Source organism: Asterias amurensis, chromosome 20 (genome assembly GCF_032118995.1).
Source record: "Asterias amurensis chromosome 20, ASM3211899v1".
Taxonomy (NCBI): domain Eukaryota; kingdom Metazoa; phylum Echinodermata; class Asteroidea; order Forcipulatida; family Asteriidae; genus Asterias; species Asterias amurensis.
This window is the reverse complement of record NC_092667.1, coordinates 5,819,900-5,845,781: the sequence shown is the minus strand read 5'-3', so window position 1 is coordinate 5,845,781 and position 25,882 is coordinate 5,819,900. Positions and strand designations below refer to the sequence as shown.

Below are 25,882 nucleotides of genomic sequence, written 5' to 3'. Positions count from 1 at the left end.
ATAAACCTACAGAATTTTTCCTACTTCTGAAGCCCAGCAGGTAGACCTAAGTAAACACCACTGACAATGGTAAATAGAGTTAACAAAGAACTGGCCGCCAGTAGTGGGCACACCTGTCCCTTTACTTCCATTATAAACCAGACTTGTATGCCATTTCCGAGTTGGCGCCTCTCAAGTTCAAAGTTAGTTGTTAGAAAGAAAAAAAATGACAAAAAAAAAACCGGCAATAAAATCTATTACAAAAAGAAGTACAATCTGCATTGGAAAGTTCAGAGTTTTTTTTTACCACAATTCACAAAAGTGTTTCTTCAAAATAGTTCAATATTTTCTAGTTTTCTGTTGGTAAAACAATATTCCGTGACACTGTCATGCTTTTTGTGACAGTTTTACAACACTGGACAACTATTATGAAACATCCTGTAACACTAACATGTTAAGTGTTACCCGTGTCAGACAACCAAATTCATGCTTACCGCGGAAATCTGCATTTTGGCCCATAAAATCGCGCCCTTAAAAGTGTGCAAAAGAAGCACAGAACATCGTGATAATAATGGTTATGAAAAATGTACACAAACATATGCAGTTTGATTTGAGAAACAAAGCTTGGATGAGTTCACGTACTATAGGCTATACAGAAGTGTAATATAATTTACAAAGAAACATAATTTTTTTAAATCTGCATAGACACTAAGTGACATAAAGTGCATCGGTAGACACACACTCACTTTAAAGTCGACGCTTTCATGATTTTGTATGTTCTAACAGAAACAACAATCTAAGAATTTCCATGACAACTAACATGATGACCTTGGCATTAACGGTGACTCATTCTATAGAGAGTTGATTCACGCTGTGGCATCATTGTCTGCGCGTTACCAACGCTCAGTTGAACATTAATGTCATAATAGTGCATGGGCCACTCATACTAATGTACATGTGGATTCACAGCCCACGCCGCGTAGATGGTGATTCATGATTTACCGCGTACTCTCATAATGAGGTTTGGTGTTCCAGGAATATTCATGAAATACCCGTTGCAAAACATGTGGCACAATATTCTCGGAATGTTACGTCAAAAGAGGTCGCTATTCACAACTAACAATATCATGGGGGCGGGGCCGCGGGGGTGCAAGGCCGGGGCGGTGGGAGTAGAATGAACCAACGTTAAAATTACGGCTCAACTTGTTAGATTGTGTATCTACAACAGTGGCCCCAGTTGCACCACTTTAAGAATACGCCCTCTAAACCACTACCTTACAAAGATCCTCATTAACCAACATCAAACACAAGTCATTGAGCAAAATAATTAATATACAACAATGAGTGGCCAATGAGGAACGGCCTATAAAACAAGACTTTGTGAAGTTATGATAATATACAAGAAGTAATTCATAAACCAATCAGTAACTAAAATGCAGATGAAAAACAAACCAACAATAATTATTAATATTATTTTGAACGTTATAATGAGCAGTTGTCTAATTTGCGCTGCGCAGATAAGCAATGTCAGCGACTAACCTGCTGGTGTGAGGGCGCCCTTTATAACGCACGGTCATGTTTCAGGGGGGGGGCACAATTTCGTTTCGGTATTCGCTCTGCAGCATACAGCAAAAACTAAGCATACAACCTAAATCAAGTGGTACACATTTTGTCTTTTAAAGTTTTGCCATTAAAAAAACTAATAACTGTAAGAACTGTTGAAATTGCTGCGGTAGTTACACCGTCGAGCTGCCAGTTCAGCAACACGGTACAACTGCTTAAAAGTACCAGTCTATTTCATGGTTTGTCTAATTTCGTCAACAGTTTTCCTACAATGGAAGAAATGCAAAAGGGTTCATTCGTAAGAAATGAAACAGATACCAACACGGGAAGGGTAAAGAGACACTAAACATGTCATAGATCATTATTTTATTCAATCAAGCTAATGGAAGATTTCTTTTCAACATTACAGATATTTTAATCAACATCATTTCATGTTGATCATAATAAGTGTTAAAGTTATTTGCGGAAGATGTTTAGTTTATCAAACTACTTTAATTATTTGGAAGAATATTAATGAGACTCTAATAAGAGACATTTCAAGTGGTTGTTAGTAAAAAGGTTACCTTTGACGTAATTAAATCTTAGAATTGTATAGAAAGATTGACTCTTTTGTACTGTGTACGAATTATGCGAATCTTTGCGTTAAAATTTATCCTATTTCCTGACAAAGTGTATGTCTTCATACAAAAGAAAATAAATAACTGTAAAAAACATAAATAAATACGGTAAATAACACCAACTTCAAGTCAACATTGGTGAATTTGATTTTTTCATCATTCAAAGTGCATAGATCTCACTCATTAGGAGTCGAGTGTGTTTTATGGCGTTAGTAAAACTTGCTAAACGCTGCTATCACTTTAGTCTTGGAGTGGTTTATATTTTGAAAAACAGCCCCTATACATTGTATACGTCAACACATTGATATCATCAATCCTCGCTTCAAACATTGGCAAAGTTTCATTTTGACAATTTTTTATTTTCCGAGCTAGTCGAGCGCGGGGGCAATCATCCCGAATTGTACCTATTCTTGAACTTATTTGAAGAGGACGATTAAAACAAGACGCGTTGACGAAAAACCGACAGATTTAACGGTGAAGATTTGTTTCCCCATCAGCGAACAGACGATTTGTTCTGAATGAACTCGGCCGACAATAGTGAAAGTGAACAGCCAAATTTTCATCAGCTGATCTTATACTTTGTATATTTCTTGCTCTTTTGTAACAACGACCATTTAATCCTTGTCTCATAACCGAGAAAGTTACGTTGGGAAGTTTTAGTTTCGACAACTGCACGGATACTTAATGTCGTGGGTTCGAGTCCCACGAGGTATTGGTGGGACTCTTACCCCCAACACGGAAAAGCACTAAAACATTGTCAGTGAGTAGACTTAACTTATTTTTGTATTCAACTCCGTTATAACATAATGATCTAAATTCAATTTAATAAATCATAGTTATATTCCAAGAAAATAGAGGACGATCTTTTCATATAATATCAATCAAGGTCTGAGGTAGATTATCTTCACAGGTTTTTCCCATTGCTTTTGACTGGGTAGGTTTTTGTTACAAAACCAAGTTTTTGGTTAACGTGTTACGAGAATAGTTTTTTTCTATCTTTAATCCGTGCTTCTGTTAAAAAAAAAGGTTACTTAGTCTCGATTAGCGACGTTCGTAACGTGATTTACTGTCCGCAACACGAATTACTAGAGGAGAGACCCACAAACATCCACAGATCAAAATATGTTTCCATCCAGACTCATAAACTTGCCCAGTCCCTCCGAGTCGGCCTCCAAAACAGTGGATGTTGCGCCCTCTACCGTCGACTAATAAAAAGAAACAGCGTCGCGAATCAAGACTATAGTTACTGTGTGTGAAACTGTTTGATTCATCACTATGCGTATTTAGTGCTTGGTGCATTCTGATTCGAAGATATAAACACTGCTCAGACCAGCTTTTTCAAACAGATAATAAATAAATCTGACTGAAGGAAATCTATGTGGCCTGTTTCTCTCCGAGTAATTAAAACAATTGCATTAATAAAAAACAAAATAAACCGCATGCATGAATTCCAGCTGTTGGGGCATTTCAGAACAAATTGAATATCATAACTAGGCCTAGGGCGATCGATCCGTTAGTTTAAAACGCCCCGGTGTTTGACCCTTACTATCGTATTTTTATACTCAATAACACTATTGCAAGAAGTGCAATTATTTGTATCTGTATAATTTAAGTAAATAATTACTACAACGCCCTGTACGTGTCTTCGATTTTTGGACCAATGCGTCCCATCACGTTACTGCGCGACTTTCTTTTCAAATGTGGAGCTTTTGATTCCATGTAAGCACTATCAGACCATTATTTAAAAAAACTCTAATAACTCAATCGAATAGGGCTTAACACTTTCAAGCAAAAGGCCGTCTTTTACATTACGTGCAAAATAAACAAAATCAAAACGGCAAATAATATTTACAAAATACAAATAAACTACTAATTTCATATCTCATTTCGAATTCAAGAAATTGATAGGCTAACCTACACACCCTGTATTTACGATTTACAAAAGCAACAACAATTTGTTGGAAAACACGTACATGTACAGAATATACATGTACCAACTGGTTTGACCCATGTCAAAGGTTACAACTGGGCCAAAGGTCATTCCGGGTCGCGCTTCCGGTTCGCGTTCAGCTATCGTTACATTCTTGCACCAGTAGCTTTCTAACACGAATGTTAGACGTATTAAACTTTGATAGGCACATGCAGTGCAGTGACTTTCAAAACATCATGTGCAATTTTAGCGGGTTACTGTAGAAAATTATAATAAAAATTATAAATATTGCTATTTAATTGTTCTTTTTGCTCATTTTTTGTATATCAAAGCTGCTATACGTATAACTATCTGATTTACTTTGCCTCAAAACATTTCCTTAAAGTGCTCAGCACTCCTACAGTTTCAACTAGTTCAAATGGTGAATTTGTTTATTAGATTTAATAATGGGGGAACTGTACTACGTTCTCTTTAAGTTTGTGTCGAGTCTACCACTCATCTTATATACCGCCCTCTAGTGTCAACTTATGTGGGGAAAGTTGTTTATGATCAATAAATTCACCATTTGAACCGAGGTTCATCATGATTGAATCTGAACAAGCATAAACCAAAATTGCAACTTCATGATATCAGATCAAAAAAGTTGATCTCAGTTCTGAAAAGTAAACACATATAATATCCCAAACATCTTTTATCTGTGTATTTTTTTCAACGACGACGAAAACTTACATTTATTAATAACTACACATAATTTTAATATACATTACTCAATCAAAAAATATGTTTCTATCTACAATATTCTATCCTGATAGAGAGATCCAGATTGTTTTCACTAAAAACATTTACCATTTTAAAGGCATTAAGATATTATTTAGTTTAAATTCTTTTTACAAACTGTGTGGCATCATCCTATACTCCATGAGATTTCTTCCACTGACTCAAACTCTACAGTACAAAATAACAAAAATAAAGATTCTATAAAAAGATTTAACATGATTATTAGTTATTACCCCGTAAGAGAAACGTGTAGAAAGCTTGTTTTAGTGCTGCGCGCAAACTCTGTGATGTTCCCTATGGTAATGTAATTGCAGAAAATGTACCCATTCTTTACACAAAAGAATGACCTTGTACATTCCATGGCTTTTCCTGCCAGGCAAGATACCACTCTGGTCATCATTTTGTGTCGCGATTTCAACATCAATTAAGAGTTATAAAAGTAACAGCTGAGTAAGTTTTGAAATGTGTCACTCTCTTCATAATATCAAAAGTTGTTATGTGTTCCACCATTGGGTTGTGTACAAAATGTGCCTGCAGGGATTTGAACCACTAGCTCTTTTGTGAAGATGCGATGTCGCATGTTATTTGGTCTATACACAGTCCTTAAACCTCCACAGCCATTTAGGGTTGAGATAGTACCAAAGCCAATCCGTTGTGACGTGTAATTCAATACAACAAACAAAAACAACGACCAGTCACAAATATAAATTGACTGTAAATAATAATGGTGACAAAAACCCCCAAACACACCAAAATTACAGATGCTCCAGAAAAGGGTTCCTGGAGTAGATTTCCTAACATGACAACTCAAACTATTTCTGGAAAAAAAATGTTGGCAGTCCAAACTACCTGTATCAAATGCAGAGTAGCTTTGCAAAAAAACACAACATGAGGGCTACTTGATGTTTATAATAAATATACATAAATCTGTGGCTTTTTCACAGGCACAGTGTGTTACATTTGTAACCGATGGCAACACTGGTAATCAATCTACCATTACTGGACCCTTGATAATGGAATGCCTCAAACATTAACAAGATTTGACCCCAATAATAAAATCTAACAATAACAAAGGTTGTTGATTCTGTTGGATATAGTCACTTATTCCTGTATATAACCATTTCTAAAATGGTTATATACATGTATTTATGCACCAGAATAAAAGAACAACAACCAAAAACAAAAAATACCACATCACCATAAAAAATCCTCCAGAGCTTGCAAAAAATGTGAAATCTGTTGTGAAGTGACTTTTATATATAAAAAATGGATTTCAAGGCAAAAAGAAAACAAACAAAAACCCTCAATTTAACAAATCCCTCCTGGGATTAAGAAGACCACCTGAGGAATAGAGAACTGTAGGTAGGATGAAACTGAAGGTCATGTCAAAGGTCAACTCAGGTCAAGAGTGACCTGACAGCTGCCGGTGTACTTTCATCATTGAAATGTTTGGTTGTGTACCTGAAAGAGATATTAATGGGAAGAGAACGAGATCAGAACTGGAAACGGAAAATATCACATCAAACATTTTGCGAAAATATCAATTGTACAGTAGGCCTACATGCATTTTAAAACGAAACTAGGCGATTTTAGGCGATGCGGCATTTACACGTAAACCTAATGACCACTCAAATGGTAAGCTTGGCACAGTCGCCGCAGGTGAGGTGCGTGCAAGGGGTCAATATGGGTAAAACCAAACTGAATAATCTTTGTTTACCTTAGAGCATTCATCAGGGAGTCAATATCATTTGGAGACTGATCCTTCAGCACCTTTATGCAACTTTTCACCTGCATCAATCAATCAACAACAAAAGGTCTCATTTTAAAGGCAGTGGACACTATTGGTAATTACTCAAAATAATAGTTAGCATAAAACTTAGTTGGTTAACGAGTAATGGGGAGCTGTTGATAGTATAAAACATTGTGAGAAACGGCTCCCTCTGAAGTCACGTAGTTTTTGAGAAAGAAGTAATTTTTCACGAATTTGATTTCGAGACCTCAGAATTAGATTTTGAGGAATCTACTTGCCAGGTAGATTATAAAGCAAGACAAATTCTCAAAAGAACACAATCTACCTGGCAAGAAGATACAAACATGGTGTTACCGCAACTTATTAGTAAAGTGTAAAGTGGATCGCGCGATGGAAATCTTGGTGCGGGATCCTTAAAACACAGTTTATAGTCATCGCTAAGGCCTATATACTGTGTCTTTTTTTTGATCGCGCGTCAAGATTTCCATCGCCCCACCGACTATAACTTGGTCTTTAATGTACTTACATCTATGCTTGACTTCTTGTCAAAAGCACCAACTGGATGGACGTGATCATAGAGAATGATAAGGCCAACCATGATACGCTGACAAAACACTGAGGTATCCTCATTCTGGAACCTTGAGTAATGCTCACTAAGGAGTTAAACAAATACTGCTGTGAATTGAGTATTAAAAAGTATTGCTGATTATAAAAGGTTTACAGAAAAAGTTACTTTGAGAAATATAATATTATAAATATAAATTATATGAGGACTACACTAAGACATTATGAATATGATATTTAAGGAATATGACATTTCGTGAAAAAGAAATTTTAGGAATTTCATATTCAATTTGAGAAATAAGATATAGTAGGCCTAATATATGGTAAAATAGCATTTGTAAAAAAAATACATGTATGGAATATAGCATTTGATAAATAAGGCATTTAAGAAATAAAACAATTCAGCAATAGCATTTGAGAAATTAGACATTTGAGGAAAACATCGTTAGAGAAATAAGACATTTGAGAAATATAGCATTTGAGAAATGAGACATTTGAGAAATGAGACATTTGAGAAATGAGACATTTGAGAAATAAGACATTTGAGAAATGTGAAATAAGACAATTGAGAAATAGCATTTGAGAAATAAGACAATTGATAAATACAGCATTTTAGGAATAAGACATTTGAAGAATAAGGCATTTGAGAAATAAAACAGTTTAGGCATAAAGGATTTGAGAAATAAGAAAATTGAAGAAGAACAAATTCAGGGATAAGAAATTTTGAGGAATATGACATTGAACGAGGAGCATCAGAGAAAAATGTGTAGAAGATATCGACACTCTTTCAAAGAAAAAAATGTATTAAAAGAAATATATTATGCAATCCTTCAAATGCAGTAGTTTAGAATCACAGCCAGAAAAAAATACATGATCAATGCAAATATAAAAGACACATTTCATTCCAGTTTTCAAAATATGAAAAGCAAAGGATAAATGCAAATATACAATTCATTTCAGTTTTTAAAGTACAAAATGCAAATGACTAATGCAATACATGTAAAAATGTCAAACCAAATGATCAATGTATATATGTGAAACACACTTCAATTCAGTTTTCAAAAGAAAAAAAGCAAATGATCAATGCAATGTACATATGTATGTGAAACACAATTCATTTCAGTTTTCAAAATAAGAAAAGCAAATGATCAATGTATATATGTGAAACACACTTCAATTCAGTCTTCAAAAAAAAAATATCAATGCAAATATATGTAAAACACACTTATTTCAACTTTCAAAAGAAAAGCAAATCATCAATGCAAATAATGTATGTGAAAAACAATTCATTTCAGATTTAAAAATAAGAAAAGCAAATGATCAATGCAGTTATAATGTAAAACACACTTCATTTCAGTCTTCAAAAAAAAGGAAAATGATCAATGCAAATATATGTTAAACACACTTATTCCAGTTTTCAAAATAAGAAAAGAAAATGAGCAAGTGTACAAGATGCATGTAAAACAACTGATACAAATAAAAACCAACCAGTTTTGTTTCAATATCATACAGTAAAATATTCCTGAACAAGTTGATATAAAAGGAAGGAAATTTCAAAGTTACCTTCTTGCAATCATGAGCTTACAAACAGAGACCATGGTACTCAGTATATCTGTTGTGTTTTCCACAGGCACCTGTTTACACTGTAAACAAAGCAAGATATAAATAAATATTACATCACACATTTATACAAATTTAGCTCCACTCCACTTTTACACAGCACCTCATGATTTACTTATAAGTAAATATTCTCATTGGGCTTTTTCTTTCGCTGGCGCGCAGAAAGTTATTGTGACTGGCTTTAGTGCAGTTCAACCATGCATTCCCATTTGCATAGTGTTTTACAGCATGGTCTCGAAAGGTTTACAGCGCGGAGCTGTTTCCGTTGGACCTTTAGCAGCCCTGTTAAGTTAACGAGGCTATGCCAAAGTCTTCTGTGACATCTTTCATCCCATTAGTTTGACATCATGGTCATGGTAAGTCGACATGGAGGTTGTTTTACCATGTGTCCCCATTGGATTTAATTTTGTCAGTCTACAGAAAAGTCTCTCTACAGGTTTAAGTAAACAAGATCATAAATTGAGGACTTACTTCAGTGACAAATTTAGTCGTTGAATCACTGAGGACCTTCAGCATTGGTGTGGCCTCAGCATAGAACAATGACATTCTGTTTGCCATTTCATTGTTCACAGCAAAGGTACGGTCACCACTCTGTTCCTATGGAGATGTCAACAAAACAGAAACACGATTAAAATTAAAGTCATAATACAATTGCAATAATGCTCAAGTTATTCCTGGTCATTTGATTGGAGGAAAGACCCTTCAAATGAAATAATGCTTAGAATCATATTGGTTGGCAAACGCCATAGAGATGTGCACTCAGCAGACACACAATCTGTTCATCACAATACGGGAACTTTCTGCAGCTCTGCAGATGACTAAACACAGTGAATGTCAGTAGGATTTGAAACTTTGCATGGTGGAAGTATAACTAAAAGAAGCTTGCGGTCACACCATGTGAATATCTCTTTTTGAGTACTGTTGATTATGAAAAGAAAAGATGGTTAACGACTCAGTATTTTGATCAGTGTGCTCAGATCGTCTTCAGGAGAATGCTAGATTCTGTTGCTGGATGGTGCTTAAGTACTTGGCTCAGTGGTGCGCAAAGGTGGGAACCGGATAAGTGAATATCTTACCGATGGATCCTGCATCTTGATTCTGCTGAGTGTTCTCCGGTAGTAACTGAAATCGTTCTGAATAGATGGATTAGTCATCTGAAATAAAAGAACAAGATAATCAATTGATGGAATGCGCGTGATGTCACTGACCACCAGCTCTTAAGTGTAACAATGGAAAAGTACAGGTGATGGCGGTGACCACATGAGTGCGACCCCATTACAATTTAAGGATGAGGCGGCTACGAACGCAAGTCTTTGCCGAAGTATGAAGATGACCCCCTATAATGACCCCCTCTGTTGGGATTTTTGTGTGTAATCTTACCTTGAGATCATCAAACTTGAGTGTAAAGTGAAGAATCCTTGCAAACTGTTTGGCAAGAGCTTGGTGCCTGTCGAGATGTTCAGCTGGCTTCATGTCAACATCACTGCACAACATATGCAATAACGGCCGCAGAACTTTCTCTACAGGAAAAACAAATAAATAAATTTTGTCATACCTATGTAAAAGAAGGAGCAGAAAGGAGAATACAGATTTAAATAGATGACTGTAGACAATGACTACTTCCTCAAACCAACACATTTTAAAACTTGTATAATAAGAGATGAGTCTATGTGTATGCTGCAAACAATGGGAATCCCAGTTCTACATTGGCTTTGAAGCAGAAACCCATAACAAAGAACAGTCACATTTTTTGAACAAGTGTAATTTTTTTTGTTAAAAGCATGATTTTCATTAAGCCAAATAGTACACTTGAACAATTAAAACGAAAAGCTTTAACAAAACAAACTTGAGTGTGTCTTATTGGACAGGTTTCTACATTTGAATTTATGTATTCATGTGTGAATGAGGTCAGGGGTCGATTTCACAAAGATAGTCCTAACTGAGGGCTACTCCTTGGACTCTATAGGAGTTATTAAAAACATGAGGCTCGTCCTAAGTTAGGACAAGTAACTTGTCCTAACTTAGGACTAGTCCTAGAAGTTGTTTAAAACTTAAGGCTAGTCCTAAGTTAGGACGACGAGATAAGACTAGTCTTAACCCTTTGTGAAATCCACCCCAGGGTAACCCAAGGCAATTATGAAAAATCCACAATAGTTACCAATTTGTTGCGAGTACTCAAAGTATCTTTTGAGTCTGGCCACCAAGGGACAGACATCTGACCACGCTTTCTGCTGCAAATCCTCATTTCTTGGGTTACAAATGGCCTGAAAAAGACAAAAGACACAACCTTTATATTAAGGTTCATGTATCATGATAAAGTACATACTAACAAAACAGAAACCTGGAAATGTTTAACCAAGTATACCCTTGTAATTCATGTTTACACTACATTGTTATATATATCTAGAAATGAACCTTTTTTTTCTAACAATGTTTTATACCATCAACCTCTCCCTATTACTCATCACCAAGAAAGGTTTTATGCTAATAATTATTTTGAGTAATGACCAATAGTGTCCACTGCCTTTGATGGCATTTGCTACTCACTGATCTGATGGATTCTCCAGCTCCTCCATACTTCTGTAAGTCTAGCAGAATCCCGTCAGCTTCAATTAAGACATTATCTACTGTGTTATAAACCTCCTCTTCATCCTGGGTAGGACTTGCCTCTGAGAAACAAATCACAAAAAACATACAATACATTGCGGATACCGGAGCAGGATTCAAGGGTTTGCAAAAGTGCATGGGTCGAGGATTACAATCTCATCAGTGGAATATTTATTTGAAACTAAATGTGTGGAATGATGTACCCCCTTCTATTGTGTCTTCATTGAAATCTCAAGAATTCTTACGAGGCTTGTAGGGGAGGGGGGTATTTCTGTACAAGGGAAAAAATGTGTTTTATTTGAAGTACACAGTATGGAATCTTTTTTTTGGGGGGAGCCTATGCCACATATCTTTATCCTGTATTAACCTTTGATTGGCAATTCAATGGTAAATAAACTTTCATTGACTGTAGTGTACATGTACATTATCAAATGACTTTCTTTACTTGTGAAAAGCACATTGTTTGTTCATTTAAGTAAAGTGATTGAAACCAGTGCATAGAAAACAGCAAATAGCGGAAAAAACTAAAATTCGTTATAAATACGAATTGGAAAAATGTCCAGTTTGACCTGTAAAATTATCCTATAGGCCTAATGCACTTTTTTTCAAAATGTAACGGTTCAAGTTGCAAATTTATTAGGGGAAAACCCTTGCCCCTTAATAAAAGAATCCTTTTTGTCTCTTTCTTCATGTTTTATCACTGTCACCAACACATTGGTTTCGCTTTGAACAATTTTAACAAATTTTAAATGACTTTCCAAGAAATCAAACCAACCACAATGAAGGCCTACATGTAGGGACTGTTTAGGTGTGTGTACATTGTGTATTGACACATTCACGTGACTGTATGCAAACATAAACACGTCAAGTACATTGTATACATAAAGTCGCCAGGTCATATACATGCATTGAAAATATTTCATTTTCCATTTCCTCATGTAATCAAGAGTAATTTCAGGTACACCCTACCAGACCAGGAAGACATTCTTAGTGACTCAACATGAATTCAATGAATTAAAAGTAGTTGTAGTATTAATATCAGTGTGACTCTGACACTCGCTCCGCTCACTCTAGCCTTGGAATCTGAGATATTACATAATTCAAATTGGTGGAGACAGTTCAAAGGAAGAAGGGGAAAGCCTTAAAGGAACACGTTGCCTTGGATCGGTCGAGTTGGTCTTTGAAAAGCGTTTGTAACTGTTTGTTACAAGATGCATATATGATCAGAAAATTATTTTAAAAGTAGAATAAAATGATCCACACAAGTATCACTGGTGGTTTTCCTTTTACCTTGTCGACAAACACAGTCGACCATTCATGGGAGTCAAATGTTTGACTCCCATAAATGGCTGACCGTGTTAGTTCGTAAAGTAAAATGAAAACCGTGCAATTTTGAGGCAAATGTGTGTGGATCATTGTATTCTACTTTTAAAACATCTTTCTAACCAATATGCATTTTATATCAAACGGTTACAAACTCTTTTCAAAGACCAACTCGACTGATCCAAGGCAAAGTGTTCCTTTAAGGGAACTAGATTCCACAGAGCTGGATTAGGCAAACTATAGATCATGTAATCTGTGACTTGTTTACAAAGGAGCATCAGAGTTGACTTCCTGCACACACAGACAGGGTCTGTACCTGTCTCAAGGAAAGAAACTTAAAATCTTAGATTTTGTGGAGAATACACTATGTGATTTTTATCAAATTTTGTAAATGTAGAAAAGGGGATGTCTCAAAATTTGTTCAGCTGTTACTTTCATAACTCTTGAATAAATGTGGAGCTGGATAAATGATGCAAAAACTTTCTTTTGCAACAACTTACTTTCAAAATCAATGAATATCTGAGGATCGTCATCCTGTGGACCCCGCAGCTTTAACAGCAAGTTGCCCATGGCAACCAAAAACCTGCAAGTAAAAACAAACAAAGATAAGTTTGATCATCATCAGAATACTTTATTTATAATCATATTTTAACCAGTGTGACCCATTCAGTATGCATCACGCATTGCAAGGTTTAAAAGCCAATCTTGTTTACCAACATGCGATGCATTGTACAGTACACTGTACTATTACAAAGATGTGAACTCAAACTGTGCTTTACATATTTTTACAGGAAAAGTGTGGAACAAATATCACCTCATTAATATTTGACTACATGTACATGTATGTACACATAATGTGTGATTTAGGTCTAATGTGGCAGAGCAGCCAATATTTGCATCTTGCAACCACGGAGATTTTGTACAATACTCAGGAAGATTGATTACATTCAACATCAAAGGAAGCACGTTTCCATAATCCGGGAGTTTTTCGAATTTGGACATTTGAACATGAAAAAGATTAGTTAAATTTCAGGGAACTTTGAGTAGAGTCAGAAAGGTTGGCAGCCCGGATGTCACAATTTGAGACAGCAATATGTACATGCATGAACATCTTTGAGAAAGATTCTGCTAGGGGCGAAATGTCAGGCCATTAAAGGGACACGTTGTCTTTCAAAAGCGTTTGAAATCGTTTGTTATGAAATGCATATTGGTAAGATAAATAATTTATGAGTAGAATATAATGATCTACACAAACATGCCTCATAATTGCATGGTTTTCCCTTTACGTCATGAACTAACACGGTCGGCCATTTTATGGAGTCAAAATGTTGACTTCACAAAATGGCCGACCTTATAAGGAAAACCGTGCAATTTCGAGGCTTGTTTGTGTGGATCATTATATTCTACTTTTAAATTATCTATCCCCAGAACCATGCATTTCATAACAACAATTTCAAAGACCAACTTGACCAATCCAAGGCAGCGTGTTCCTTTAACTATTTTTCGCCATCGGTCCTATTGGTTGAGAAGTTGTTTGCAACAGCTGTTCTGTTTTTCAACATTGCTGCATATTACATTCTAGATATATGTACAATCTACGGGTTAGTCCTTGTTTCTCTCTTTTCCTTTTTGGAAGGGGAGGGGCCAGTAGATTTAAGCTTGAAGGAAGTGAAGCCTTTGTTTCAAGAAGTTAGAAATATAGGATGTATCAATGTATAATGCGACATGGCACAGTTTCTTGCACTTTACTTGATAAGGGAAATGAAAAATTATAGCTCTGTTGAAATATTTGTGCTAGACCCAGTTATATATAATTGGGTTAAGGAAACTAGATCCACAAGGGACGCCACCCGTATCGACACTGTCAATCAGGTTGAATCAAACGGGTGGTTAAATTTGGGTACATAGAAATTTAAAGGTTTCTTCAACATTGACCTTGGTGGGAAAGAAGTTGAATTTGAAACACAATCAAGTCCAACATTATAAAGATAATTGATTTTGTTGTCAAAGTTGTTGCACTTGCTTATTAAAATTAAGTCCCAGTTACAATTTTCCACCATCAGAAATTTGCATTTTACTGCCTGGTCATCAATTGTCTTTCCTGCCAACACAGATCAAGGTCCATCCTTTCTTGAGATGCAAATATTTATCTCAACGTAAAGCGTGGCATTCCCTTCTTCCAGAATCGCTGACTATTTGCTTACGAAAGCAGAGCCATGAAATTAGGCCCAGTACACAGCATATGTGTGCAGATGTGCACGTTACAGGAGGAGAGGGAAGGTGCACTTAATGAACTCGATCAGTCATTAAAAGCTTGATTACTTATTAGCTGTCAAATCTAATGACTATAGTACACAGTAGACACAACACAGTAATTGGGAATGGAATTTTGAAATTATAATTTCACGCCATTCAGAATACATTGTAGGTTACCAGTGTATGTATGTACGCCCATGGTATGCCGAAGGCCTATGCATCAAGTGTATGGTAATGCCAGGGCAAAAAATTCACACTGGACCTCAGGTCCGAGTCTGAAGATTTTACTGTTGGGCAAGTCATGTCCGGACAAGTACGGTGATTTTGGTGTTTTTCAATTCACTGTGTGTTATCATTAATTTAACAACATTATGTTCAAATGTTGACTTTGAACCCGATAAACACCTTTAAATAAAATTTAAAAATACTCAGTAATCAATGAGTTAAATTTATCTCATTGCTTGCACCTTATTAGGTGGATATTGCGCATAAACATTCTCTATTATTATTATTATTTACTAGGATCCTTTTTCACTCCCTACAAAATCCAATAAGTCAAAAATAGCATCATGGTCCACACTAATCAAACAAAGTATTCCAATTAATTTTGATGGGTTGGGTTTATTTATTGTTAAAATCACTATTCAGCCTTTTTTTACAAGGCAAAACTGTCAAATGGGCAGTTCTGATTCTCTTTCTTCCCATAGGCACAGACACAAAAATGGGAACAAAACACCGACCTTCCACAGAATGTTTATTATGTTTGTGCATTGTAGGCCTACATTTATGTTACCCTGACCTTGAAACACATTGAAGGCTACATGGTGTATGTTTGTACATTGTGTACAATGGATTGAAGTTTTGAACAACAAATGTACACAAGTGACATACTATGAACAGCAACGGAACATGTGATCAGTTTGTTGGACTCAACTGTTAAAACTTGTGGAGTTCTGAGAATAATGTAAAAAATGAATGGAACTCCTGACTTGGTTCACCTTCCACGTACATTTGTACGGTACAAATGTACAGTACACAATTGTACACAATTGATGTACATACTGCTCAGTTCATGTTTTAACTCATGTTTTTACTGTACAGTGAACTGTATGTAGGCCTCCTGTAAATAACACACCCATTTTCCATGGATGTACACCTCTCTGTGATTTGATCAACATGTACTTTATCATAGCCTATTACAGGCCTAATGTACATTCATGGCAGTTAACACACGAAACGCTGTTACATTGTACATGATTGTATTGTACCAGGGCTCACCCTAAAACACTTAGCCTAGTGTAGTATGTAAACCATCATGAAGTAAAACTGCTACGATGGGCTTCTCAACTTGGCCCTGCGAGCTACAATGTACAGGTACTACAAACTGTGCCACATACTTGTTTGTAGTGCTCATTATTTTCTCCCTTTTCAGATGTGAATAAACATGTATGAAATTTTTTTTTAAATGTGTTAGTTTTGATGGTTTGAATGTATTGTAACTTCATTTGATTGACCATCTGGTTGTGATTGCTACCATTAATACATCAGAAGGATGCAAATACAAAACATGCTTCAAATCTGGGATACTAAAACGCCCTGGGGGAAAGTAAAATGAACAGCAGCAGTTCAGTAGTCCGGTGGGCAACTTTACAAAAAGCAACGCATACTTTGAACATTTTGTACAATCTGTACACGTAATGTACACGGTGTACACTGTACATTGTACTTAAGTACACCATGTAGTACAAGTACACATACACGTAGGCCTATTTGTTTGAGTGCAGAGCATGCAGAGCAGGATGGCAAGGCAAGCCACCAAAAGGCCAACCAAGTCACAAGAACACTTACACTTATGGACAGGATATCCTATACCACATTGGGTGGTTCCTCTTTCAACAGCAACTCAACTGCTCATGTTTTTAATAGGCTTTTTACACAAACAATACTTGTCCCTCATTGATACATACATACAGTATACTGTTTCATGTACAAGTCCCCCCAAAAAGCCTTGCTCTTCAAAAAGTCAGAGAGTTTTAAATAAATTATTGTGTTTAGAGTGGAGTTTTGTTTCACTTGTTGTTTATCCCAGTCTAGTAAAAAAAACATCCAGGATGTACATTTATTTGGTTCATGTATGAAGTAGAGTCGTCATACTCAATACAGCACCCTACTACACAGGTACATGCCTCTAGTGTGTTCTTTTCCGTTTTCTCAGTGGGAGTATGACCCTGTTAAACCACAACAAATGTTGACTTCTAAGTTCTTTTGTATTGACTAGACACCCATGCAAGCCACAACAAGCAAGGATGCAGTACAAAAAGAAATTCACTGCCAGCAACGTTCAATAATTGTACACCACCAAGTAACATAGAACAGTACACTGAAAGTTCAAATAGTGATTTCAATTGTACAATGGGTTCCTTGGTGGTTGCAGCAGAGAATCATTAAAACCAGAGCTGCCAACTTTTGCAATAGCAATTGAATCAGGGAGATCTTCATTTATACAACAATATATATTCAACAACAAAAATCAAAAACCGATTATTCTAATTTTGTTCACCCATGTCTCCAGTTGTTGGCGGTATACGCCTTTCTTAATATTTATATGCATGAGGTACATCACAATGCTAATCCAAAATGAGGCGATGGGCACAGCCACTGCAAGTGATGGGGGACGTACGCCCATAGCCTCATTTTGGGTAAGAATTATGACGTCATGCATAAATATTAAGAGAGGCGTATAGATAACCCATCCAGAAGATGCAAGATGCACTAAAGCCATAACAACTCTAGAGCCATTAGCGGGCAAAACCCATCTACTTTAGTACTTGATATTGATACTGGATCTTGCAAGTTGAAGAAGTCAATATTACAGCTTGTCATCAACTTTCAATTGCAGTATGCCATCCATATTGATTACAATATCTGCCCATCAAAACATTACCATGCTGGTTTCTGAATCTCAAGGTGTGTACATACAGTGTACATCTGAACACCCCCCCCCCCCCACAAACAAACAAACAAAATAAGAAGAAGAAGAACAAGAAGAAGATGAAGGAATTTTTTTTATGAGAAAACTGCGCAATATACAACTGTACTTATCAATGAAAACAAAACAAAATATTCTTAAACAAACACATACAAATCTGGTTTTTACAAATCTGTATTTTATTGCAATTGTACATTGACACCTATGTAGCGGAATGAAGTGAATTTGTGACTGAAACCCCAATATGCTAATTGTCAAGACTAAAAACACAATATGGTGTATGAGTGAAGATCGTCTCTCTAGCGAGGACAGATGATGCTGCCGGTACAGTGACTCAATGTGGTGATCAGCCAGCAGTGACTGCCCTTGCCCTGAGGTTAGAATTTCCATTAAACATGATCTAATAAAAGCAGGACATTAACTGAGTATTAATAAATGGAAACAGGCAAATCTGGAATGGAAGGAAATGGATCCAGTGACACTGGCTTAAGAGAAAACTGACCAAGCCCTACATGTGCATGTATGGACAAAATGAATGGAATAAAAATTGTTAATGCTTTATTTTACTCTTAGGAAAATACTTTTACTTTTTACCAGGCTCATTTATAAATGTACTACAGGGAACAATTTCATCCAGCACTTGACTCATTTGCATAGCAAAATATTTTGACAGAACAGACTATGTGCACACACAGAATCCTAATTCATATGAATCGCAAACGATGATTTTTGAGTAACAACCGATACATTTTGTGTAGCATTTTGTTCTGTTATGCAAGGGAAATCATTATTAGTTTTACCCAAATGTAATGTAATAGCCTAAATGCTGATGCATTTAAGTACTGTGTGTAAATAAATGTGGTAATGAAACTGGGGATGGAAATTTCTTTAGGAATTTAGAATTTGTCAAGACACGATATTGACTTGATCATCAATCTATATGGCAATGGCATACCGATGATATTACACATGGAATAGATGCAGTTTGGCATGAAAGAAATTACAATACATGGCCTTGTAACTCGCCAAAACTAGATCCATTTTAATTTCCAGAGTTGTATGTATTGTAAGTCACTCTGCTTCTCCAACACGGAATAAATTACACACCTCTGATGAAACCAGTGTTCCAGAAGAGATACTGGATACTTGGTTACTTTGTACTACACTGGCCTAATTTATAAAGGTTGGCTGTCTGCTCTAGGACAAATTAAGCTCAAGTCTAGGATGTAGTCCTTTTGGCCACTGAACCTGAACTGTATAATATTTATAAATACCCGTACTACAGGTACTAATATTTAATTGACAAAACAAAAAATTTACACATGATGTACAATTTTAAAAGACAGTGGGATGCCCAGGAGAGTAAACAGTTTTAAAATATAACTGTCGCCATAAGGTGTCTTCCAAATTAAGATGGTTCGATCTTTAATTAATTGTGTAGTGTACATTATACATGTACTATAGGCCTACATTGTACATACATGTTACATACAATGTTTTAAAATATTTTTATAATTGTTGAAAGCTTTTTTACAGTTTCAAAAATACCATTTGTTTGTTTTCGGCCTCGACATTATTTGCATGAAATTTATTTTAGATTCAAAGATAACGTATGTTCCTGTTTTCGATGTAGAAAAATATTATCACAAACTCAGTTAATGCTACATCAATCAAATTTCCTTAAACGTTCAAAGCCACGAGATAAAGACTGCAAACATGGCTAACAGTGACAGCGGTGCACGCATTACAAACCCAAACAGGCACCATTAGCAATGCTAATTAAACAATGCATCACAATTTCTTGGGAGGCAGTCTTGCAAGACTTGACATACACCATGTATATTCATACCCCATAGGGCCCGAGGACTTGGGATGACATGCAAGAAAGCAGCAGCAACAAGGACAAACTCCAAGTCCAAGCACATGTAAATTTAACATTATTGTTAAAGTGGTTCTTGTTACAAAAAAGCAATGTGGCATAGAACATGGGTACAATTTTACACGTACATGTGTAGACACCGCAGGCAGAATTTTATCAAAGCACTTCCTCCATTTTTTTACAAACTGATTTTTCCATTACTAATACTTGAAATTCATTCTGCTCAGCACACCTGGCATGGAACCGAATCTGAAACTGTAAATTCAAAACATCTTTTTGGGGGCACCTACATTAGAATAACCTATGTACTGTGTTATTTTATAACACAATTGTATATTAAAACCATGTGGACAAAAACAAAATAATTGCATTCAAAGTGGACTCGGGTGGCCAATGTGTGCAAACAAACTTTGTATACTGATTATTGAATCCAACTCAACTTCAAAGGTGTTACCCAATAACAAGGAAGTTGAATTTTTAAAAAGAAGAAGATAGTCCACAGAATAAAGGTTCATTGTAACACTGTAAGGAAACAACGTATCTCGGTCCACTGTGTGATTCAGAGGATAATGTTTTGTAGCAACCTTTGATTATTCCGAGGAACACGACTTCCTCTTGAGCAGTTGTCAGGGTTCTTTTGTCAGTGGACAGTGCCTAAGATGTAAGAACACCATTACTGAAGAGCACCATGGACTCAGTGACTCTACACACTCAGACCCTACCTCAGGAATTACGACTAATCTAATAACAGGAAGTTAATTGGTAATACTAAAGTGATGATCTTCAGTGTCTGAGGAAAGTAAATTGGTGACTGTCTTTATGTCTTGTGAACCTCGATACAGTATGACCATGGAGGTACAATGTAATTATGGAGGTCCAGCTAGCATCGGGGTATGCATGGTAAATGCCCTCATAAGCTTATTTAATATTGCCCTCATTGACTGGCGGTAGGCCTACTTGTTAATGATCAAACAGAACAAAAATGTACTGTACAGTGACTTAAAGAATTGTACTACGATACTACAATAATGTTGTGGCAAAGCGATCACGTGCACCGGACTCTTAAAGCATTGATGTTTCTGACCAGCAGAGTGTGGGTTCGAGTTCTGGTCTTGACACTTGTGTCCCGTGTGTTGTGTGATGCAAGGTACACTTTAAAGGGTTTGCCCCAGTGTTTAGGGGTATATTTCAAGCAGACGTTATGTAGCTCCACATTCCTTGTAAATAGCATTTTGAGATGCCCTAGTTACCTCAGGTGTGATAAAGCAATATCATAAGAACTGTAAATATAAATTATTATCGCAAAAAAAAATTGCTACACATAGCCTCCAGTTGGACAAGATTACTATTTATATTTGTTGAAAAAAAAAGGAGTGGAATGTTTTATGCATTGCATGCAGTTCCCCCTTCCCTTTGAAAGAGAAAAAAATGTAGTGAATATGAGAGAAGAGAAGTTGCTATACACCAAGTGTAGACAACAACATCAAAGTCCAAGATGCTTAAAGGCAGTGGACACTATTGGTAATTACTCAAAATAATTATTGGCATAAATTCTTACTTGGTAACGAGTAATGGGGGGAGGTTGATGGTATAAAACATTGTGAGAAACGGCTCCCTCTGAAGTGACGTAGTTTTCGAGAAAGAAGTAATTTTCCATGAATTTGATTTCGATACCTCAAGTTTAGAACTTGAGGTCTCAAAATCAACCATCTAAACGCACACAACTTCGTGTGACAAGGGTTATTTTTCTTTCATTATTATCTTGCAACTTCGATAACCGATTGAGCTCAAATTTTCACATGTTTGTTATTTTATGCATATGAGATACACCAACTGTGAAGGCTAGTCTTGGACAATTACCAATAGTGTCCACTGCCTTTAAAACGTCATAGTCATACGGTCTACAGTAAATATACAATTTCAGTTATCCTAAAAGAAATTGGGTATAAAATCTACCGTACACAACACATGTACATGAATGAAATAACAAAAATTCCTGAGTGGCACGATAGCTGGGCAACGAGATTAATTTCCCTAGAACAAAATTCCATCGAACTTTAATGTCATTGGAGGATGCAAATTTACAGATGGTAGCGATAAATTCATTATCTTTGTCTTCCATGAACCAGCTACTCAAATCTCAATCAGACCATTCAGCATCTGCAGCTAGGATTTGACCTTCAGGGTTGAAATAATGCAGTAATGCATTTACCAGGCACTGTACAATATTACTATGCAAACTGTACAATGACACTGAATGTGAATTACTATTAGCAAATACCCACATTGAAGGAAGTCAAACTCAATAGCAAATAGCTTGTTATGCAATCTAACCTTAATACATAACAAATTTAATTTATACGTTAAAGGAACACGCTGCCTTGGATCGGACGAGTTGGTCAAAACAAAAGCATTTGTAATCGTTTTTTATAAAATGCACATGGTTGGAAAGATGTTTTAAAAGTAGAATACAATGATCCACACAAGTTTGCCTCGAAATTGCGTGGTTTTCCTTCTACTGTGCGAACTAACATGGTCGGCCATTTATGGGAGTCAAAATTTTGACCCCCATAAATGGCCGACGTGTTAGTCGACGAGATAAAAGGAAAACCACGCAATTTCGAGGCATGTTTGTGTGGATCATTGTATTCTACTTTCACAACATCTTTCTACCCATATGCATTTTATAAAAAACGGTTACAAACGCTTTTCAAAGACCAACTCGACCGATCCAAGGCAACGTGTTCCTTTAAATACTATTACCATTTAGCATTTAATAATATATTAGTATGCTAGATGCACACTGTATGTACTACACTGTGTTTTATTTTATGCACACAAATAATCTAATTTCAACTGCATCCCTCCTAATATGGGTAAAAATGGTACACTGAAAGAATTAAATGATATTTATGGGATATTTTGTTACAAGTGCAACAACAACAACAGGTACACATGTGTACACACAGTTTACAATGTACAAATACAAATGTATTATGTACAACATTGAATGTTATTTCACTAAATGATGTCTTTTTTTTACTTTGATCGATACAAATGTAGGTGAACAGTTGACAACAAATTGTCAGTTTAAATGTGATTGGAATACTGTTGGGAAAAAAATTGAAGTAAATGTAAAAAAATGTAGCTTTACTTTATAGACACTTTCCTTTTAACCTTGCTTCCCAAATTATGTTGTAAATCATTCTTTGTCGGAGTGTACATTGTAGCAGATTGTCTTATTCCAATAATGGCATGCACAACCCCTTGTCTTGGAGCGAAGGGCAACTACACATGTATCGCAACTTATTCCAAACCAATTATACAGCTTAAGTTTGGCTTGTTGTTGTACCGTACATATTTTTATATTATTAACCAATTCCTGGAATTTCATCTTTGAAAGGGCCAAGCCAATGTAATTTTCATTTGGCAAAGTGCAATTCCATTGGAAAATCTTAAAGTCAATGCCAAAATGTGGAACTTTTGAAGGGGCACCAAGGAAAGGCAAGACCAGGGGCACCAAGGAAAGGCCAGACCAGGGGCACCAAGGAAAGGCCAGACCAGGGGCACCAAGGAAAGGCAAGACCAGGGGCACCAAGGAAAGGCAAGACCAGGGGCAGTGGTGACCAGGGGCAAGCAAGAGAGGCCATGACCTCCGTGGCTGGCGTGTATTCAATTTCAGGCCTGAATTTCAGGCTTGAAATTAATATATCAAATAAACAAGTTGCCATTGACTTGATACAATTGTTACAAATTATGTCAACGATGAAGGGGAGTTGGTAGTTGGCATGGTTGGAGTTAAACATTCACATTTAATGGGTACGTACAAATAAACAGCAGCTGCCGAGCAACGCAGTGTGAATGCATGCCTTCAGGTTTATCGCAAATAGCAAGATATCAAGAGAGGACGCTGTTGAACCCAAACAAAGATATAGGCGATGTGTGCGTAAGTCGTGCATGACAACACACACCGCAGTAGCAAACTGCCCCATCTGCCTACCCATATAACGCATTGCGTCTCTCAATCACGATAAACCTTATGCCATGGAATTTCAATGCAACATTTTCATTTTGTTTGTTGTTTGTTTCAAAGATGATCTTCCCATATCAAGGGAACTCGGCAAACTCCCACAAGGGGATATAAACACCAAGCTGGCAACAGCCAATCTCTCTCATACAAACATTGGTTTAACGTCTATTTATTATGAATTGCACAAATCAAGATATTGCGATTCAGCGACAATATTTATTCTAGTCCAACTTTTGTGGCCAAGGTCAAGGATAGCTGAATCCTCAGCTATCCTTGGCCACACAAGTGGGGCTATATTTATTCTAGTCATTGTGAAAATCAGAGGTTAGCTGGGGTGGGGGATTCCAACTCACAACCTTGTGATTGCAAGTCCTGCAGTCTAACAGACCAGTTGACCACAGTTTTATATTTATTTGTTCAGGGAATGTTATTTATTGTTTAGTGAGTGTGACTGTGTGGTGTGATTGTGATACTTGTCAACGAATTTTCTTAGGCCCTACCAATTCAGTTGACCAAAATCCAAATGACAAACATGACAAAAGTATGTTATTGATTCATTAAATTAAAAATTAAACAGTTAAACTAAAGGAGAGTCAATTTTAATAACTATTGACACAATGAAATTGTTGAAAATTTGTCTTATTCTATCCTTAACTTTAGACCCAAGTTTGTCAACCCCCAGCAATTAAAAAACAGTAGCCTATAATCCTATAAATATCCCTCATCAGTTATCACGTCATGCACGTAGATCATTACCAAATACACGATACGAGGCCGAGGGTGACACTTGTCACACTGTGTAGCACTGGAGTGGTGGTAATAGTATAGAATAGAACAAATAGTGACTGTCTGACCAGGGTCTGACCACACAGTCGGATGTCAACATAATATTTATTTGTATGTCAAAATGTATGAATGCAGTTTTGGTTTGCACTTTTCAACATGTTCAATTCAATCAGTTTATCAAGGCCCCCTTTTTTGCCCAACATTCAGCAGTGTTCCAGTTCGTTTGAACAACTCACCTTGATCCCTTTTTATGGGCAAGAATTCAGACGGTTCTTTCCTCCTCTACACTCTCCTCAAAATGAAGTACTTTCCTCGTTTGGGTAAAATGTCTTCTTAAATGCAAGGTTTTAATCCCACGCCGACCAGTTTACAAGCACTATTTCCGGGTTCTAACATCGGCGCCACACAAAATCAATGTGGCTGCGTTTGCGCAGAGAGTTTACCGTCCGTTCGTTGCGCCCATTATCATCTAGTCTTAGCACAAGACGGAAGGGCTCCATGTTGGATAGCGTACTAGCTACGCTTAGTTGAACATTGCTAAAGCGCGTTCTCTTACGGTATGATTTACTGGTGAGCTTGAAATCTAGACTATACTGGGACGCTCGCATTGCTCCATTACACTGACAGTATAATGGAGTTCAATGGTTTCTCGGCAGTATAGTCTAGATTTCAAGCTCGCCAGTAAATTATACCGTAAGAGGGCGCGCTATTAGCGATTTACATGTGAGCGCAGTAGTGCACTATCCAATATCAAGCACTATCGTCTTGGGCCAAGACTAACAATCATCACACGCAGTTCATGGGAGTTTAAATAGACTGGCTGTGCGCTAACGCAATATGAGTGTGGAATAATTTCGAGTCTGTTGCCAGACTTATGCCCTCAGTCAAATAAGCTATAGTTGAAAGCCAAAACTAAACAAAATACAATTATTTAGAGTAATCAAACGAACATTTAATTAATTTTAAAGATATTTTTACAATAATTTTTGTCAGAAATTGTAATAGTAGTGAAAAATATTGTGTTTAAAAAAGCTTTATGTTTTTGAAGCAGACGTGGGTTTCTTACTTTTGCAGACGACACGGTTTTTAACAAAAGTTGAAGACTGGTCCACACACTTGTGCGCAAAGGCAAATGGATTTTGAGTCTGTTGCCAGACTTGTGTCCTTGGTCAAATAAGCTATTACTTGAGAGCCAAATCTATTCAAAATAAA

The 25,882-nt window shown here is 36.5% G+C and overlaps 1 protein-coding gene across 1 annotated transcript; it reads right to left on the bottom strand.

Moving 5' to 3' along the window:
* Positions 1-1,869: 1,869 nt before the first annotated feature.
* LOC139952272 (CYFIP-related Rac1 interactor B-like) lies at positions 1,870-25,102 on the bottom strand. Its single transcript, XM_071951352.1, has 11 exons — positions 24,907-25,102; positions 13,231-13,313; positions 11,348-11,469; positions 10,959-11,064; positions 10,181-10,320; positions 9,877-9,954; positions 9,272-9,397; positions 8,744-8,823; positions 7,143-7,269; positions 6,584-6,654; positions 1,870-6,327 (listed from the first exon to the last, which is right to left on the bottom strand). Exons 2-11 carry the CDS (start codon positions 13,298-13,300, stop codon positions 6,264-6,266), a joined length of 984 nt encoding a protein of 327 aa, XP_071807453.1. The 5' UTR covers positions 13,301-13,313; positions 24,907-25,102; the 3' UTR covers positions 1,870-6,263.
* Between the last annotated feature and the right edge of the window lie 780 nt (positions 25,103-25,882).